This window comes from Haemaphysalis longicornis, unplaced genomic scaffold (genome assembly GCF_048455015.1).
Source record: "Haemaphysalis longicornis isolate Haplotype H1 unplaced genomic scaffold, Haemaphysalis longicornis Haplotype H1 scaffold_1, whole genome shotgun sequence".
In the NCBI taxonomy this organism is placed as follows: domain Eukaryota; kingdom Metazoa; phylum Arthropoda; class Arachnida; order Ixodida; family Ixodidae; genus Haemaphysalis; species Haemaphysalis longicornis.
Genome location: NW_027526203.1, coordinates 38,924,489 through 38,944,286, shown reverse-complemented (window position 1 = coordinate 38,944,286; position 19,798 = coordinate 38,924,489). Strand labels below are relative to the sequence as shown.

General features: G+C 49.2%; 1 protein-coding gene across 2 annotated transcripts in view; it reads right to left on the bottom strand.

Annotated features, from left to right (window-relative positions):
* Positions 1-19,798, bottom strand: part of LOC144175974 (AN1-type zinc finger protein 4-like) — a 77,154-nt gene that overhangs the window by 29,148 nt on the left and 28,208 nt on the right. Inside the window, exons 9-14 of one of the 2 annotated variants that reach the window (XM_077705059.1) lie at positions 18,445-18,565; positions 17,585-17,668; positions 17,422-17,529; positions 14,087-14,256; positions 8,504-8,715; positions 7,156-7,389 (exon numbers count right to left, since the gene is read on the bottom strand). In XM_077705059.1, the coding sequence (XP_077561185.1) occupies positions 7,156-7,389; positions 8,504-8,715; positions 14,087-14,256; positions 17,422-17,529; positions 17,585-17,668; positions 18,445-18,565 (929 nt within the window). The remainder of the gene's footprint in view (positions 1-7,155; positions 7,390-8,503; positions 8,716-14,086; positions 14,257-17,421; positions 17,530-17,584; positions 17,669-18,444; positions 18,566-19,798) is intronic. The other variant, XM_077705060.1, reaches the window with a different exon arrangement.

Genomic DNA, 19,798 nt, shown 5'->3' with positions numbered 1-19,798 from the left:
GGGCCACATTATCGGACGCCATCCATTCATTGTACAGCCGTCTGAAGTGTGCCTTAAAAGGCTTAAGGCAAACGTCTAGCGGCTGTAGTTGGCTTGTCATGCCCGGGACGCCAATGCGAAATGGCGTCCCGATTTGTTTACAACTTTAGTGGGTACTACTGGATTGAAGCAGTTACTGCTGGCTCAGCTTGTTGGCGTAGTCAAAGACGTGTGCTGCCATGGCCTCTGCTGTATTGCGAGCTATTCCATACACTTGCAGCTGCTGAAACTCGTTAATTACTATCTGCACCCTGCATATGTGTAAAATTTTATACATTTTATCTGCAATCTTTGTTACATTTTTAGCAGTGTTGTTGGGCCTTCTGGAAGCTTGGAAATGGTTGAAAGGCGGAAACCAACACCAAAATCGCCATATTGCTATACCGAGCTTCCAATACAAGGTGGGGTATGACTTAAGACTCCTTATAAGGCGAGTGCATACTCGCTGTGTTTTAGATGCGACGCATCTCATTCACTTGCCTTGTCCCTGCATCCATCCGGCGTTGTTGTCGGCGTCCACCCCTCCCCCATTCTCCTCGCCGCGCCAGCTGCGCTCTCTGCCGCTCACCCCCTCTCCTCTCCGATAGCGACCACTCTCTCGCGAGGGGCATTGAATTTGGATTCGATTGGGTTGGCTTGGCTTGGATTAGATTGGATTGGATTGTAACTCTGCGATGTTTCGCATCACCTCAGGGTTCCCCTCGGGAAGATGGTGTAATTTTTATTACGGTACACCAGAGGCAAATGGGGTTTTGGTTCAAACAGGAAGACTGCACTCGTGCTTGTTGCGTGCTCACTTTGCTTAGAAATAACAGCCTCCTTTTGTGACAAATTCATGCCGAAGCTACACAAGCAATGTCAAAAGTGGCAACGAACACAAGCTATCTGTGACAGCTTGCACCTTTTTTTTTGCATACTTGTGCCCATCTGCTCTTGTGTGATATCGCAAATTGTTTAGGGCAGCGATATCCACCTCCTTTGAAGAAGTGCAATCATGTTAACCAGGCGTTAACGGAGCATGTATGTATGTATGTATGTATGTTTGTGGTTTATTGGCGCAAGGGTTTCTAAGACCAAAGAGCGCCAGAAGTATGTTATCTGGTCTTTCAATAGTCATGTTTGTGCTTAAAATATGTATGAAATGAGTATGATATATCTTAAAATATTGTATATATGGGTGTAGACGGCCCGAAGACTAAAACATGGAGATGTTCATGATGGCAGATGAAGGGGACTATGGATAGAACATGACTGTAGCTTGAGCCGAAGAGCGTGGTACATGAGCGGGCCCCTCGTAGGAAACATCGGGCCTTGCTCAATGCTCGTAGGCTCTAAGGTCACGCACTGGTTAGATGAGCTTTAAAAACTTGATTTCTGCAAGATAACTTAAAAGAGATTTGATTGTGAACATAGGTTCATCTCCTAAAAACAGTGAAGGGTGTAGTGGAATGTTGAAGGTATATATTTTTGGGAAATGCCGTTTTCTGGCCTCATTGCAGGATGTGCACTCAATTAACACATGGAGGACGGAGAGCCGGTCCCCACACTTGTCGCAAACTGGTGGGAGTGCACCATTCAAGAGATATGCGTGGGTAGCGTAAGTGTGACCTATGCGTAGTCTGCAAATCGATACTTCAATGAATCTGTTTAGTTTTTCTGTTGCATACCTTCCTAGGTGTGGTTTTACTGAGTGGAGTTTGTTGTCTGCGTATGTGTCCCATGTGTTCTGCCAGCATTTACGGATTCCCCTTCGGATCACTGGCTTCGAATCAAGGTAAGGGACCTGCGCTACATCAACACCACTACGGAGGGCAGCCAAAGTGGCGTTCTGGTCGGCAATTTCATTGCCCAGAATGCCACTGTGTCCAGGGATCCAGCAAACAAGTATTTTTAGTTTTAATTTATAAGCAGTCACAAGAGGTTTAAAAAGGGTGATTGAGGACAACATTTTTTATAGGTTGAAAGGAATCTAGTGCTGTAACCACACTTAGGGAGTCTGTGTAGATAATTGATTCTTGTATTTTGTTCTGTGTAATGTGCTCCACTGTGATTAAAATACCATAAGCCTCTGCTGTAAAGATACTGGTATTTCTGTTCAAGGTCCTTGTGCTGGCGAAATCCGGGCCATGTGCAGCACATGACACAGCGGAAGCAGACTTCGAGGCATCCGTGTAAAATGAGGTGTATGGATATGTGTGTTCTAAATGTAAAAAATGCTGTAAGATCAATTCACGAGGTGCACGGCGCTTATCAATGAGTTTAAAGGATGTGTCGCAACAAATCGCTGACATTTCCCAAGGCGGGACTACATCGGCGATGGAGGTCTTCATGCCCTCATCAAAAGATACACCCATTTCCTCTGCAAGGCTTTTGACACGCAAGGACATAGGGGCACGTATCGACGGGCGCGCTAAATACAAATGGGCGGATGAGATGTCATTCACAATAGAATTGCATGGGTGATTCGTCATAGACATTGTCCTAATAGTATAGAGGAGTGCTGTATAAGCACGCTGGTGCTCTAGGCACCAGTGGTCGCATTCTACATAAAGACTTTGGATTGGACTTGTCCTGAAGGCTCCAGAGGCAAGGCGAAGGCCCAAATGTAGCACTGGGTCTAACATTTTTAAGGCAGTTTTAGACGCGGACCCGTATGTTACACTTCCATAGTCTATACGTGACCTAACTAAACTCACAAAGAGACGTAGAAGGCAGTCTTTATCAGCACAATAAGACTGATGTGACAACACTTTTAAAATGTTAATGGTGTTTAGGCATTTTTGTTTGAGTTTCTTTAAGTGCTGTACGTACGTTAGTTTTCCGTCAAGTACAACACCTAAAAACTTGTGTTCTTTCTTGACAGCAATTCGTTCTCCGTTCAGTGTGACATCGGGTTCTCGACGAATTCCACGCTGTCTTGTGAATAAAACACATGTACTTTTGTGAGGATTCAATTTAAAACCATTTTCTTCCGTCCATTTTGCAAGCCTGTTCACACCTAACTGTATCTGCCTTTCACATATGGACTGATTGCATGACCTAAAGCTTATTTGGACGTCGTCAACGTACATTGAGTAGGAGATTGTGGGTGGCAATGATTTTCCAAGCGAATTCATTTTAACTATAAACAGAGTACAGCTTAATACTCCACCCTGGGGAACCCCATTTTCTTGTATGTAGGTATGTTCTTGATACCACTGTCCCTACTCTTACCCTAAATGTCCGCTCCGACAAATAACTTTCAATAGTGTTTAGCATATGTCCAGACACACCGAATGCCTTGAGATCAAGCAGTATGCCGTAATGCCAAGTTGTGTCGTATGCTTTTTCTAAGTCAAAGAAAACAGAAAGACAGTGCTGTTTGTGGATAAAAGCATCTTTGACATACGACTCAAAGGCAACTAGCTGGCCAGTTGTGCTTCGACCTGATCGGAAACCAGCCTGACAACTGTCCAGGATGCCGTTATATTCAAGAAAATGGATTAGCCTCTTATTTACCATTTTTTCAGAAACCTTTCCTAAGCAACTTGTCAGAGCTATTGGTCGGTAACTGGCAGGTAGTGAGGCATCTTTCCCCTGTTTTAATACGGCAACTACAACTGCTTCTCTCCAAGCTCTCGGAAAGTATCCCGCCGCCCATATTTTGTTGAACAAGTGCAGAGTGTTCGGAGAGTTTCTGGGTGCAGATATTGTATCATTGTGTATGATATACTATCTGCCCCAGGCGCTGAAGCCTTACATGTTCCCAAGGCGACCAAAAGCTCTGTTATGGAAAATTCGGTGTTGTATGGTTCGTCAGATCTTTTGTTATCACGAATCGGTTTCTTCTCCATAGATGTTTTGTGTCGTAAGAAAGCATTCGTGTAATGAGCAGAACTCGATACACATGAAAAGTATTTCGCAAGTGTGTTTGCCTGGTCCTCTAGGGTATCGCCTGTACTGTTGACCAAAGGTAGGGTGTGTGTTTTCCGTCCATTAAACTTTTTAATTCTGTTCCATACTTTGCCTGCATCTGTGTACGAGTTGATAGAAGTTACGAAAGAGCGCCAGCTATCTCTTTTTGCTTGCTGGCGAATGCGTCTTCTTTGTGCTTTTGCACGTTTGAAGGAAATCAAGTTTTGCGTAGTGGGGTACCTGCGAAGGACACCCCACGCCTTATTTTGAGCCTGCCGTGCAAGCCTACACTCTTCATTCCACCACGGCCTCCTAGTGTTAGGTGTGGCACCAGATGTTTGCGGAATTGAGCCCTCGGCAGCAAGGAGAATGCGTGCAGTCACCAGTTCACAGGCTTCGTCAATGCCTAAATAGCTTAAGGGGAGACACTGGTCTTAAAACAACTTCTTTTAATTTTCAAGTGAACTCTGTGAAACTTGTCAGTCTTGCTGCTTTTTTCCCACTGATTTCAAATATGCCAGTATTTTTTCAGTTGGTCAATTAGTTCCCAAGATAATTAGAGATAATTAGCCATTTTTTCCCCCACAATTAACAAAACAGTGTTGGTCACAAAACTGTAATCTTTATATTTTCCATTACTATGAACCCTGCTGAATGCAATAATGGAAACAGTTTTTTTATGCATCGCTTGGAACTAATTTTACAGCTCATTAAACTTCGGTGTTTGAAATGGGCACTGAAAATGGTTCCTTGCCACTGGTGCCACCGAAGTGTAATGAGCCGTAAAATTAGTTCCAAGCGGTGCATCAAAAAACTGCTTCGATTATTGCATTCAGCAGGGTTCATAGTATTGGAAAATATAAAGATTACAGTTTTGTGACCAACACTGTTTTGTTAATTGTGGGGTGCAAAAACGGCTAATTACTCTAATTATCTTGGGAACTAATTGACCAACCGAAAAAATACTGGCATATTTGAAATCAGTGGGAAAAAAGCAGCAAGACTGACAAGTTTCACAGAGTTTACTTGAAAATAAAAGTTGTTTTAAGACCAGTGTCCCTCTTAAGGACGTGTATGAAAGCTGAGATAATTGTTTAAATTTTAACCAATCAGCACCAGATTCCTAAAAATTTTTATGGCAGATGGAACTGTTACGGGCTTTATCAATGCCTTTCAAGATGACTGGGAAGTGGTTTGTTTTGTGCTAACATAAATGTTTAGGGAGGAGATTTTACCTGGTGTAGATGAGGACTCGGGCTGGATGTATACTATCTATCAGTTCTGACTTGGGCCTGTGACACGGGTGGCTGGTGGCTTTTTGCCGCGCCCCGCCATGGTGCGCTGTTCTCTTTCCGCCTTTGGCACTGGCAGAGACGGTGTTACCTCCATGTCATCATCTGAGTGGTGTGACAGTGACGAGATGGAGTCCTTGCGGGCTCCACCTCGGGATATGTTCGAAGTGGAGGCAGGAGCCCCTGCCGTCCCCGACTGTTTGTTGGACACAGAAGTGGTCGTGGGACCGACCACATCTACGCCCATGGCCGCCGGCAGTCTGGCAGCCGGAAGAGGAGGATTGACGGCAGAGCCGTCACTCCTCACACTCGCAGCTAACACAACACTTGCGGGCGCCACAGGTGTCGTGTCGGATGGTTGGGCTGCCTTGGGCAGCACCTGGGGGGGCTGGGACGGCACCAAGTCTGCTTCGCAGTACTGGGTGGCCGGCGTGACTGGACGCCGCTCCGCCCCCCGGCGAGCTGCATCGGCATACCTTTGCGAAAACATTGAGTGTTTCTGTCGTGCTTCTTGATAGGTGATGTTCTGGGTGACCTTCATGTTTATGATTTCTTTCTCGGCTTTGAATTTAGCACATGACCGAGAGTATGCAGCGTGGGGTTGTTCACAGTTGGCACATTTCAATATGTTAGAAGCACAGTTCTCTGAAGGGTCATGATGTCCTGCGCACTTGGCGCATGTCAGTTTTCCGCGGCAGGTGGTAGTACTGTGCCCATACCGCTGGCACTTGAAGCAGCGGCTTGGGTTGGGTATGTAAGGTCGTACGTTGCAATGAAGGAAGCCTGCAGTGACAGACTCCGGTAGGACACTTCGGTTCAAAAGTTGAGATCACATGTTTCATTTTTACTTCTTTTCCATCGCGTCTGATCATTATTCTTCTTACCACAGTAACGCCCTGGTCACGCATGCCCTCGAGGAGGTCAGACTCACTTTCATTGAGCAGGTCCATCTCGGATATGACGCCCTGCGAGCTGTTAAGGCTCCGGTGTGGAGTTACAGCTACTTCAAGGCCAAGTAGGTCGGTCTGGTTCAAGAGACTATCAGATTGTTTTTTAGTAGATAGTTCTACAAGCACGTCCCCTGATGTCAGCTTCTTTGCCTTGTAGTTCGCGCCAACTACACTCTCAATGAACTTGGCAATTAAGAAGACCGACTTGCAGGTAACTGGAGATTCCTTGTTCTTAGATTGTATCACTAAGAAGCGAGGAAAGTTGTACGGGGTGTTAAATTTCATGTTGGGCAGAGGTTTAAAAATTACATCGGTGCGGGCCCTTTTTGGGGCCCGATCATTTGGAAGAGAGGGTTTCGAAAATACCATGCGACATAGTATAAAGCAGGGAACTGGGGTACTTTCTTCTTTGACGTTACCCTGATGGTCAAAGAGGTCCCGGAGCTCCCAGCCTGATAGACAGACAGGGAGCCCATCGGCCGGAGCTTGACCAGGGCTCCGACGGCCACCGTTCACGGCTTCTAACCCTTCACCTTTCAACTTCTCGCCACGGTAGGTAACAGCTTAAGTATGGGGGGGCTCGGGGTACGCGGTGTCGCCACTCACCGTCACCAAGATTACTCAAGGTGCCCCGTGCGGGGGTTAACGGAGCAGCTAATGAGTAAAGCGACAATGCAACAATAGTTCTTCAAGGGACCATGACACAAAATGCAGGCACGGTGCATTAAAACGACTGCTTTGTCCCCCATAACAGGGACACCAATTTAAGGCAAACTTGGAACAAATAATCAAGATCAAGGAACACACACGAAGCAGTTGCGGTGCCTTGGCCACCTTTGGGCGACATCTCTATGCATCGCAGAATCTTGTGCGATGCATAGAGTGATTCACCAGACGCGCAGTTCACACACTGACTACGCTTCTGGTGTCCCTCCTGCCCATATTACACCCCTGCAGTGGGGCTGGGAGCGGGCACCTACCCTGCGCAGGCGGGGGAGGAGGCGGGGGCCGCTCCTTGGGGTCGTCCCCCCGGTTGTCGGCGGCCAGCCGGGCCCAGCACTGGCCCGTGTGGCGGAAGGGGTTCTCCACGCGCCACAGCTGCTCGTGCACCCGCTGCAGCAGGGGCGACGGCACGTGCACCCGCGACGACACCAGCGTGCTGGCCGCACGCCGGCCCCCATCGCCCAGGGCCCACCGGATGCCCTCCACACCGGCTGCGAGGAAGGGGTGTGGAGATGCCCCCGCTCAGCGACTGGCCAGCACTGCTGCCACGGGGCCGTGCATCTGCTGCACACGCTTTGGCAAACTTTTTCAAGCACATAAGATTCTGTGGAACATGTTTTTCGGGATAGCTTTTTTTTTTTCAATTTCCCAGACAACACCTCACAGGGACAATGTATTTTGGTACGATTGATACCAGCCCATTTTCATTTAAAATGTGATAACTGTTAACGGATATAACTCGCGCGTGTTGCAGCAGCAAGCATGCTGCAAGCAAAGAGACCAATGGGAGCTGCGGTATCAGTGATGCACGCGCGAGAAACTGGTGCCATGCAGACTCGACCAACTGCTATTTTTGTCCTCGCGTCTGGTTGACTCCGATTCATGTGGCATTGAGGGGTGCTGCTCCGCATGACAACAGGAAGCTTTGCTAGCAAATCTGGTCATGAAGCAAGCCTGTTTCCTTCATTTTAAAGCCCATTTTTGGTTCCCGTGAAGACCGCATCAATTAGGTTTTACTGTACGTGCTCCACGGAGCAGCAATATACAGGAGGCGAGACGGCCCATTGCGGCAAGTGCGGGCGAGTGACCAGAAAAGGTCACAATGGAAACCAAGGCGGACTGCCAAGCTTCGTAGCTGGGACGGCGAAGCAGAGGGCAGCGGCACCTGATGGACCAACTGATAGCGGCCGCACTTCATTCCGTGGCTGCGCAGTGCAATGCCGATCGCGGTGGCCGTGCAGTTTCTTCACCCGCAGCAGACGCCGCTAGCTTAACGCATGACGAGCACTTGTGACATTACCTGGCCGCGCTAGGAAGCTTCCTTTCCCCTCCTATCTTATTCTTGCTCCGTGACATGGACACTGCCTCCTCCTTTAGAGCTCACACCGCATGCATGACCACCCAAACATGCTGGACAAGTTATTTCGGATCAGAAAAGGGCCGCCAAACAACGATCCTATGTTTGGACCACCCTGCTGTGTGGTAAGTAACAAATCCTGCTCGCCCGCACTGTGTGTTCAAAGCCCCTAAAGACTGCTCCCCTGCTGCTGCCCGAAATCCCTCGTCTCGCTTGGCCAGGAACTGGGAGGAAGGAAAGTGGGGCACCTGGGGGGCCGCGCTTGCGGACGGCAATAGGGGCCTCCCGGCGGAAGGCCGGCTCGGCAGCGCGCCCGTCCAGGATCTCCTCGTCCAGCAGCGGGCAGCAGGTGTCGTGGCCGCTGGGCCCTGCTGCCCCCACCGACGATGCGCCCTTCTCCGGAGGCACGGGTGAGCGCAGGGGCGGCCGGCTCAGCGATGGCAGCCGCACAAGGCTGCTGCTGCAACACAATGGAGTCGCAGGGGTGTACAAGGCAGGTGCGAACTTCTTTCATCTTGGGCGTGCACTGTTTGCACCTCAAGGAGACCAGCCCCACTATCACTGGTCGCTGTTTCGTTGACATGCACCTACCGAGCCCTTTCAACAGGTGCAGTCTCTTCCGAGCATGACAAAAAGGTGACATTGCTTCTGCATGCCCACATCCATGTGGATGGAAACACAAGGCAATGAAGCTGGCTGGTTTAAAGGGCCAGGCTAGGTTGTCAATATGCATGATAAGAAATGAGGTGTAAAATCTTGACATCGCTGATAAACTGAAAAGTGTGCTTATAGGAAACTATGGGGCCGTCATCTAAAAAGTATGAGGGGTGTAGCGGAATGTGTTGTCTGTATAGCTGTGGGAGGTGTGCGTCTTGTGTCGAGTGCTTTGTATTGAGTGAAGATTGGGATTAGAGACAGGCCCTCTTCACACCTGCTACAGAGGCGTCTTGGAGATCCAGTGAGCAGGTCAGTGTGTGTTACAGGTCTGTGGTCTATCCATAACCTAGCTAAGGCCATTTTGGTTTTATCACTTGTAGCTTGTCTGTTGACTCGAGCCTGCTTGCCATGTTTTACGAAGCCATGGTCTGGAGGTACATGTAGGGTACTGCTATGTCCACCGTATTCGTGAGTGCAGTAGCAGCAGCCATTTGATCTGCGGCCTCACTGCCAACGATCACACGGTGTCCTGGAACCCAGCATAGAGTCTTCCAGATTTGAGGCATATGCCGACATATTTTTAAAAACAAGATTGAAGATATGGTTCCTGGAAGACTGCCGATGACAACGAACGTACCACACTCAAAGATCTATGTAAATGAGGGACTTTAGAATGTGATGTACGAAAAACTTCCATATGCCTCCACTGCGAAGTTGCTAGTGCTTACATTCATGGTTCTACTTTTATGAAAGTTGGGACCATGAGCAGTACAGAACACGGTGAAAGCAGTTTAGGACTTGTCACTGCAAATTTCTGCACACCGATATTTTCCCTGTGAAAACAACAAGTGCCGCAAAGTTGCACCTCTTGGCAATTAATTTTTTTTTTAATTTCAATAAACGACAAGTTGCACGACACAGGGCGGAGCTGCCATGGCGGCTAGTTCAGATGTTCTCTCACTCTGAGAGGGAAAGGCACGGACATAGATGGATAATTTAAAAAATTGCTCTGAGGATGTGTCGTTAATGGCCGCATTAAAAAAACGGGTAGGCACAGTTTCGAGGCATAAAGAAAGTCCATGTATATCCTCTGGTGATGTAGGGACCATTTATCACACTCTACGTAAAGGCTATGGACAGGGATAGTGCAGAAAGCGCCACACGCTAGGGCACTGCACGGGCCTGATTTTAAGGCCCGAGCCCGGCCCGAGCCCGCTTTGTGAAGCCCGAGCCCGACCCGGGCCCGTAACACCGAGCCCGGGCCCGGCCCAGGCCCGGGAATTCATAAGTGAGCCTAGCCCAGGCCCGGCCCGGGCCCGTCGTCTCAAGCCCAGGCCCGGCCCGGGCCCGTCGTCTCAATCCCAAGCCCGGCCCGGGCCCGTCGTCTAAAGCCCACGCCCAGCCCGGGCACGGTCTTTTTTTTTTTTTTTTTGAGCCTAGGGAGGGCCCGCATGTGTGTGACCAGGCCTTGTCTTAGACGTCGAAGAAAATTTCTTTATTATATTTGGTCGAGTGTCTTCGTAGTGGGAAATCTGACGGAGCATTTAGTCCGTAGAAGCACGCCCTGAATTGTAACGCAAAAAATAAGGGTTTAAAAGTACACGTAGTTTAGCTCACACCATCTGCAGTTCACGCCACATGGGCGTAATAATAGCTCGTATTCTTACACGAGAGACACTATCACCTTTGATGACCAGACTCTTGGCAACTTCATGTGGTTGTTTCGGTCACAAGTTTGTGGTAATGAAATTTCTTGCTCTCCATTTGAATCCAGGAGTATGTGCGTGCGTTGAAACATTTTCCCTAGAGTGGTTGTTATGCAGTGGCGCTTCTCTAGCACGCGAGTTTAATTTCCAGCCACGGCAGCCGCATTTAGATTGATTCTACATCTAAAACACACGTACATAGACATAGGTGCACAGCTCCAGGGTGGCTTAATTCCTTCCCCGCTAGGGCATTCCTTGTAACCGTATCTTTGATATGTTATACACCAAAATATAAAATCTTGATGCAGTACATGAAATGTCATTAAAGTTACACTATAGTGACTATCAGCCCTAACCAAACACGTTTTTAAAACAATTTGTACAACTAAACATCAAGAAGCGTGTAAAAGTATACTCAGAATATTCAATTTTATGCTCTTTTCTACACTTCACGTCGGAACTATTAACGGCCGGGCCTAAGAATTCAATCCCGAGCCCGGCCCGGGCCCGCGGCACTGAGCCCGAGCCCAGCCCGGGCCCGCGGCACTGAGCCCGAGCCCAGCCCGGGCCCGCGGAACTGAGCCCGGGCCCGGCCCGGGCCCGCCGATAATCGACTTCGGGCGGCCCGGCCCGGCCCGCGGGCCGGGTCGGGCTCGGGCTTTCGGGCCGTCCCGGGCCCGTGCAGTGCTCTACCACACGCAAGGCTATGCCTCAGATGCAGCACTGGGTCGAGCATTTTAGTCCAGTTTTTGTTGCAGACCCATTCACCACACTTCCACAGTCCAATCGAGACTACACCAGGCTGGTAAAAATACGTAACAGGAGTTGCTTGTCCGCACCATAGGACTGGTGTGACAGGATTTTAAGAATGTTGATTGCTTTTAGGCATTTATGTTTCAGTTGTTAAGTTTAAGGAAAGAATGCGAGTTTTTCATCCAAGACCTTTCAGACGGGAATCGACACGACATTAAAAGCAATGTCAAGGCCTGCCTGGATCCCACGCCTCCTAGAGAACACAACACACATACTTTTTTCCGCATTGAGTTTAAATCCATTCTTATCAGGCCAGCTAATTGACATATCCTATGATTTAAAAGATATTTGGACATCGTCTGCATACAATAGAACCATGTGCAGCAACGTCACCTTGCAGCCCACCATTTTTTGCATGTGAACCTTTATGAGCGCACTACCAACTCTCATGTGAAAGGTTCTCTTAGACATGCAACTAGACAGGTAGACAGGTGGTCAAAATGTTGCCCGAAACACCGAATGACTTAAGGTCACTGAGGATTCCGTAACGCCAAGTGATTGATTGATTGTCGGGTTTAACGCGCCGACGCAACGCAGGCGATGAGGCGCGCCGTAGTGGAGGGCTCCGGATTAATTTTGACCACCTGGGGACCTTTAACGTGCGCCGAAATCTCGTACACACGGGCGTTTTTGCTTTTCGCCTCCATCAGAAAAGCGGCCGCTGCGGCCGGGAATCGAACCCGCGACCTCGTGCTCAACAGCGCAACGCCTTAGCCACTGAGCCACCGCGGCGGGTGCCTGGCGCAGCAACTTAGCACTCATACGTGCAGGTGTTCATTGCCAAAACTTTGCATACCACACAGATACAAATAAGCTACTTTGAAGCTTGGTATAATATTCTGCATAACTCCCAACTTCGATGCAAGGGCATTTTTTTACTACTTTTGACATTCAAGGCATCCAATATTTCTTGCAGCACAGCCAGTGTGCCCCTAAGCAATGGTATCAATAATTTCCCTAAAAAGATCAGTTAAATGCTGCGACAGTAAGGTACATTTTTAACGCAGAGAACATACTTTGATTCCTATATTCCTAACTCTATTAGAAGTGCACAGGAAACGTTGCGCAAGAAAGGAGATATGGCTCGCGCGCATCGCAGCGCACGCTTACCGCGACATATCGAACCTTGATTATCCCTGATACGGCTGGTCAGGTCGCTTTTAAGACAAAATCTAATGTCACGGGCACTAATTACAACTACTGGCGTTCAATCGTAACCGGTTGTGCAGTCATGTGATGCTCCAATGCGCAGCGGCCATGCCGTGCGCGCCGTAGCGTATGACGCATCGACCGTTTCTTTCTCAAGGCTAGTGAGCCCACAATCAAAACACAGCAATAACTAAGCGTGTAAACATCGCAAATCCGACTAAAAGTTCACTTCGCGAGCCGTTATCACAAGCGCGCACATCGCGTGTCACTTTTCGGGGTCTGGCGACGGTAGAGTCACGCGCACCACGAAGCGTTCGATGACCTCCGCCTTTCGAGTCACACAACTTCCCGTAATCTGGCTCGTGATCTTAGGCATTCCCATCGCGATAACGTCCGTGTTGAATGCCACAGACTGAACAGAAACTTGGCCGAGTGAAGCAGCGAAAATGAACTCAACCCACCCGCTACGCAGTTCAGGCGGCCGCCATGATTGCGTTGCGCCGTGATCCTGACACCCAATCAGGAGGGTCGTTCTACCCCGCCCCGGCCGGAAGACCAATAGCGCTTCAGAATCTATTTTTAGCTTCGTTTGTGCGTCGTTTCTTTTCTGCTGTTTGTGCGTTTGTGAATGAACGAAAATAAAAGAGACGAACGGAACCGGAAAGACGATCGCTCGGCCGATCTAATGATATCAAAATGGCCGTGCCCGATGGCACCGTCGCGAAAATACAGCGCTCCGAAAATTGCCGTTTTTTTCGCCCGTTTGCGCTGATAGTTTGTCACCGCGCCTGGCAAAAGCATTTTTTTATGCCACTTTGCAACGCTTTTCAGCGTAAAAACTTTGCAGCCGCACTGAATAGGAAACATAAAAGCCGAATATGTTGGTTTCAAACAAAAAAAAAAAAAAACGATGTTTTGGTCATTTTTCCCCCGAAGTTGAAAGCCGCGTCCCCCCTTAACTTTACCCTGATGGTCAGTGAGGTGCCAGAGCTCCTTGCCTGGAGGGAGCCCATCGGCCCGAGCTTGATTAAGACTCCAATGGCCACCATTGGTGGTTTCTTGCTCTCCAGCAGTAAACACCTCACCACGGTTGACCACAGCTTACATTTGGGAGCTCGGGGGCCCGCGGTGTTGCCAATACCATCCCCTTAAATACACAAGCTGTCCCGAACCCACATCTTTGCGTTTGTTCTATGCCACAAGAAAATTTCCCCAACCCTTTTAAATGAACCACTCATTTTCCCACAGGCTAGTTACTAAGTATGCTAGAGAAATTGTTAATTTCAGTTTTACTGGAAACTGCTACATATTTTCCTTGAAAATGTTTGCATATTATTTGAACAACATTATTACATTACCACTTCTATGACCAACAATCTCCATTGGCACTATTCAAATGTTTATCCACATTCATGTGACCACTTATGCATCTATTTTTCAGACAAAGCTTCTCATTCCAAGGACACTGAAGAGAAAAGCCAGCCCCCGGGAGGGGCAGAGACGGACCGTGCGGTGGGCGCCGTGCGGGGCCGCTCCAGGGTCCAGTCCAGCTCGAGGGGCTCGAGGGGCAGCGGCGGAGAAGCAGTGGCCACGTCCTGCTCGGCCGGCCGGTCCGGGCGCACACAGCAGCAGCGGCGCGGCTGCTGCCGCCGCTGACCACCCACGGGGGGCAGCACCTGCCGCACACAGACAGAGCACTCACCCACAAGTGAAGGAACTGGGCCGCTCCGCCCACACGGCACTTCTCGTGAGCCCCACAAACTTCCACTGGTGGATAACTCTCCGAGTGAGATCGCATGGGAGCACCAATGCAGCTATCCAAGCACTGCGCCTTTTTGGCCTGCCCTTGCACTGCACGCTATGTATGGCTCTGCTTCAGCTACTGAGCTACGGCTGTGAACATTGGTCACATTGCAACGGGCAGACTCCATTCGTTTCACCATGGGCGAAGGCCGACTGGTTGCTTTCCAGTCTAAACCAATTGTGTTAGGAAATAGCTGGAAGCACAACAGGAGGGTGGAAGCCCCTTCGCTGCCCTCCCAGTTTTACCACAGGTCTGGCAATTACTCTCAGGCCCGAGCCCCTTCAGAATTGTGTAAAAGTGGGCCCACCCTAGGCAAGCAGGGCTAGGCTGTCTGAGCGCATGAACAGTGCTGGCTTGGGCTGCACGTCTCGCCTCTTATGATGGCAAAGGAAAGCGGCTGCGGCAGTGAAGAGGGAGCGGCGTTTTGCGTAGTGGCCGCCACGGCACCCTACTGGTCTGCAGTGCTTCTGAAAGCACCTGGGAAATGTTACTTGTCAAGCCCCCTACGCTGCATGTCAGCTAGACATAGGCAAGGAGCCCACTACAGGAAGGGCCCTTTTGCAGGCGCTCTCATTTACCTGGGCAGCCAAAAAATGCTCCAGGGGCGAAAAAAAGTACGCACAAATAACAGAGGCCTTTAGGCAAGGTTAAAACTTGCTCCGGTGTTTGGTTGGAGAGGTCAGTGCGTGCATCATTGGCATGGTCATGATAAGAGAAGGGGCATTTCATTCCCTGCAAAATGATGTTGCCCGAGCAGCGATCCGTTCATTCAGCGTTCAGCCCCCCTCCAGCAGCTTTCAAAATGAAGCAGAAATGAGGCTGGTCACTAACCACTAAATGCCAATGTGTGGAGGAGCTAGGCAAGCAATGCAAAACATTTCAACATATAATATTCTCAAAACTAGCGAGCTTTCTGGACTTTTTTACATCGTCCCAGCACTTAGAAAAAATTCTGTGAAACACAATAACTTTAATACATTCTTTCCCACTACCATCAACTGCAAAGGGCCAACGGCTTTTTTTAGACTTTGCCCAGGCCTTTGATAAAATTAATCATCACCTTTTGCTCAAAAAACTTCGAAGCCAAAATACCGATCAGTCTTACTGTGGAGGAAAGTTTAACATCCACCTCAATGCAGCCTTACGGCTACATCCTGGGCCAGGACGAATTTTTCTTCAACAGCGAAGTTTCTGAAAAAGCAGTACAGGTTTCCCCAGTAGCCGTAAAGCTCCAATGAGGTGGATGTCAAATTTTTTCCTTCACTAAAACTTGATGAATTCATAGCGCAAAACGGACGAGGACAGAGAGAGAACACACAACACAGCGCCAACTTCCAACTAATTTTATTTCACACAAACGTACATATATGAATCCCCAGCCTACCCGCAATCACTTCCCACCGTCACCGCCAATGCTGACGTGTTGCAGCCCTGCGCAGAAACGTTGCCTCCTTATCCGACAAATTCAGTGACGGCACACTCACACAGGACAACCCCGCTTGACTAATCAAATCTGCCTCTACTATTTCTCTTGCTTTTTGTTCCTTGTGTTTCGACCGTATCACACATTGCTCAAACCGTGGCACGCAGCCGCAGTCGTGGCAGTGAACAGACAAATGGCCATCCCTGTATTTGCTGACCTTCCGCCTGTGCTCGCCTAACCGGTCGTTAAGACAACGGCCGGTTTGGCCTATATAACGCTTTCCACACGAAAGGGGAACATCATACACCACACCGACTGCGCACTTAACACATGGTTTCCTATGTCCTTTTTGCACTATGAATTCATCAAGATCGCCACACCAACGTGCCCAAGAATCCGTACTAGTGAACTAAAACTTACTCCACCTCGGGGGCATTCTTTGTATACATGATACATCATCTCTTGAAGGATAAGTGAACTTTGCTGATATTTTCTTCTTTTTGCACTAGGGTGCAGCACAACGTTCAGCCCAGGTCTCCTGGATTCCAGAGCGTTTTCACACATGCAATGTTTGCTGAGAAACATGGCCACGTTCTCATCGTGTGCATTCTACAGCGGTGCATTTAGCGAAAGCGATGATGACTTCAGTGACGAAGAGAATTGCATGCTTCCATCAGTTAGTGATGACAGTGATTCGACAGAAGTGAGTGACGAAGACCACAACAGTGGTGGAGACAGCACTGTGCGGATCATTACTCTGTGAGTTATGCATTTTGTTGAAAGACGACAAAATGGTGGCAAAAGTTTTTTTCCTGGCATCTAGAGGCTTCCATTGTCAATAGCATTTGGAGGTGCACAAAGCTGCAGAATCAGGGCAAAAAAGAGCAGTGAAACCTGCAATACCGCCACAACCTCATCCAACAGCTGGTGGGTGATCTGAGGGCTCAAATAAAGAGCAGGGCCAGTCTGCACATATGAAGTGCGTGGAAAGGCTATTTGGGATGAGCCATTTTATCTACAAGCTCCCAGGCTAAAGCAGCAAGGACTGTGCTGTTTCTAGCGATAGAAAAAAAAAAGGAGGCAGGAGGGAAACTTTCTGCGATCATTACTCTGCGAGCTACGCATTTTGTTGAAAGACGACAAAATGGTGGCGAAATTTTTTTCCCTGGCATCTAGAGGCTTCCATTGTCAATAATTGTATTTGGAGGCCCACAAAACTGCAGAATCAGGGCAAAAAAACCTAAGCCTGCACCCAGGAGAATGCTTCGAGTGGTTTCACATGCTGCTCAAATATCGGTAAAGGGGTTGCAAGCAGAATGCCTGCAAGTTTTTCTTGCACCAATTGCGTTTTTCTTCACGGCGCCAGAAACTGACAAAATAGTTCTGGACCGGAATGGCCGGAAAATGGGTAAAAGTTCTGGACTGCAAATGGTTAAAGCTAGTGAACAGCACCAGCTCCACTGTCTTCCACTTTTGTATTTCGTCTTCCCCACTCCCCTTTGTAATAACTGCGCTTGAGGGTCGGAACTATGAAAACGCAACCTCGCGCAGCCCGCCGCCGAACTGCCACAGCTGGCACGAACACGCGAAGGGAGTGCAGAGAGGAGCGGGCACCTTGAAGAAGTTCCTCGGAGGGTCAGCGGGTCCCTCGTCAGGGCGCGGAGGGGAGGTGCGGGCAGGCGCCGCCGACGGCACATCCATCTGCCCGATCGAGAGCAGGACCTGCGCCGAAACATTTGAAGGCGAGGCGTGGTAAACTCTGCCAGGGGCCACTTACGCTTGGCTGCTTGCTGCTGCACTGCCACCCTTCCGCACCTCCGCGCCGGTCCAGCCCGTACATGCGCTCCAGCAGAGCGGTACACTGCGAAAAGGGGGAGAGAGATTAGGGCGCCAATACTGAAGGGTGAGGGACCAACACTGGGGCACTGGAGTGACTAAGAACGCTCCCAGCAACCACAGCTGTGCTCCGAAAACTGGGACAGAGGCGAGCAGTGCTTGCACAGCTGGACGCATGCACTTTACAAGCACCCCCTACTGTCCTGTCCTGCTGAAAAAGCTACCAAACAAGCGGTGAAGAATGTAGCTCATGGCATTCCAGTTTCCGCCTGTTCGGCCCATCACAACAAGGCCAGTGGCGCGGGTAGCATTCAACACAGGCAAACTTCTTTGCACACTGCCCATCCCTACAGCTAGCCAGCTAGGACAAGTCCCGGACTAACCTAGAGAACCCCGGAAGTGTTGTGTGGGGGCACCTACAACACGCTCATGGGGGTGTTTTCTGTCGAGCACTTCACTGCTTTTATCAAATGCTGATGAAGTCGTATGCTACGCTTGTCCAGCGAGAGGCGCCCCTAACCCGAACGAGAGGGATGACGACAAGATCTGCTAGCCAAAAAACACAGCAACTGCTACCAAGATCTCCCTTTGAAGCCGCTCTTTCCCAGTGGCCACAGGTAAGGAGAACCTGAGCAGCCAGAATTCAAATGCTGCTGCTGCGGGGCAGAAGCCTTGGTAATAGGGACACTGCAGCCTGCCCTCATGGCGAAACCATTTCCATGTAACCCCACTGGGGCACAGCGGATCCCAGCTCTGGACTTGCCCGCCCTGCTAGTCGAGGTCGGCCTGCAGTGCACTCACCTTGCGGCAGTGGTCCTGCGCGTGGGGAAACCTGGGGCCCCCCCGCTCCTTGGGAATGGCGCCAGAAAATCCAGTGGGCCTGGCCAGTGGCTGCTGCTGCTGACAGCCGTGGCCGGCCACGCTGCAACACAGCACCAGCCTTCAGGTACACAGCCGGCCCTCACTCGGCTCTATTCGCATCAAGACCAACCTGGAATGCTAGTAGCCCTTCCGCAAAGGGCCTGCAAGTTGCTCCCACAAGGAGCAGGCATGCTTCGGCCACGGCAATGCATACAAGCAAGCCCTTTTCCTTCCAAGCAGCCAGGACCAGGTGCTGGACCCGAGTGAACCCAGTAAATTAGTTTAAAAGTTATTTTCATTAAATCGAGGTTTTCCTCACATACAGTTTTCACCTCAAGACCAGTACAAATTGTACAAGAACGAAACCGAAATACAGTTGAACCCCTTTATAAGAGACACGTACTGGGGAGCAGTTTCTGTCTCTTATATGAGATGTCTCTTATAAGCAGGGAACCGTGTTTTCACTTACTAATCAGACCCTAGTTCAATGTGGGCACCGTATGACTAAAACAAGCTCAAAAGAACACTACAGTATGTTTCAAAAGATGCATTTTAATTTATGTTTGGCCCCCAGAATTTATGAAACAGTTCTGAATCTTTGTTTGCTTCATGACTGTACTTACACTGTTTTTTACAACCGATTCTACGAGCTTTTTCTTCTTTCACTGTTTGTGGAAGATGAATCGTAGATGTTGAGTTCACAAGCCTGATGAATAGCCAGGGCGCACAGCTTCTTCCGCTGTGTGCTCAGGCTATTCATTATGCTTGCAGGACTCAACATTTGTGATGCTTCTTGATTGGGAGCTACGCGAGTGGGAAAGCCCGCATGTGCAATCGCGCTCCAATGGATGGCAGTAAGCTTCAACCACTTCTGTGAGTTGCATTTCCATTGGCAGGGCTTCTCATCGTCATTTCATAGCTGACTGAACCACTTTGTGTTTGCTGAAGGTATAATAAATAGTGACTGCAGGCGTTTGTTATCCACCTGTGTTTCCAGAATGGAAGCAACTGCAATTAGTGACCGGTGGCTCTGCATCTGAAGTTAAAATGTCTGTTACAAGAGAGATTATTGATTGAAGTTCCAGGATGACTTGTCCCTTATAACCAACTGTCTTCTACACCAGATGTCTGTCATAAAAGAGGTCAATTTAATGGGAAAGATAGGGCAGCCAGCCATGTGGGTGAATAGTGTCTCTTATACCCATTTGTCTCTTACATCCATGTCTCTTATAACGAGGTTCAACTGTACAAGCGGTATAAACTAAGGCCTCTGAAACACTTCAGCTAACATAAA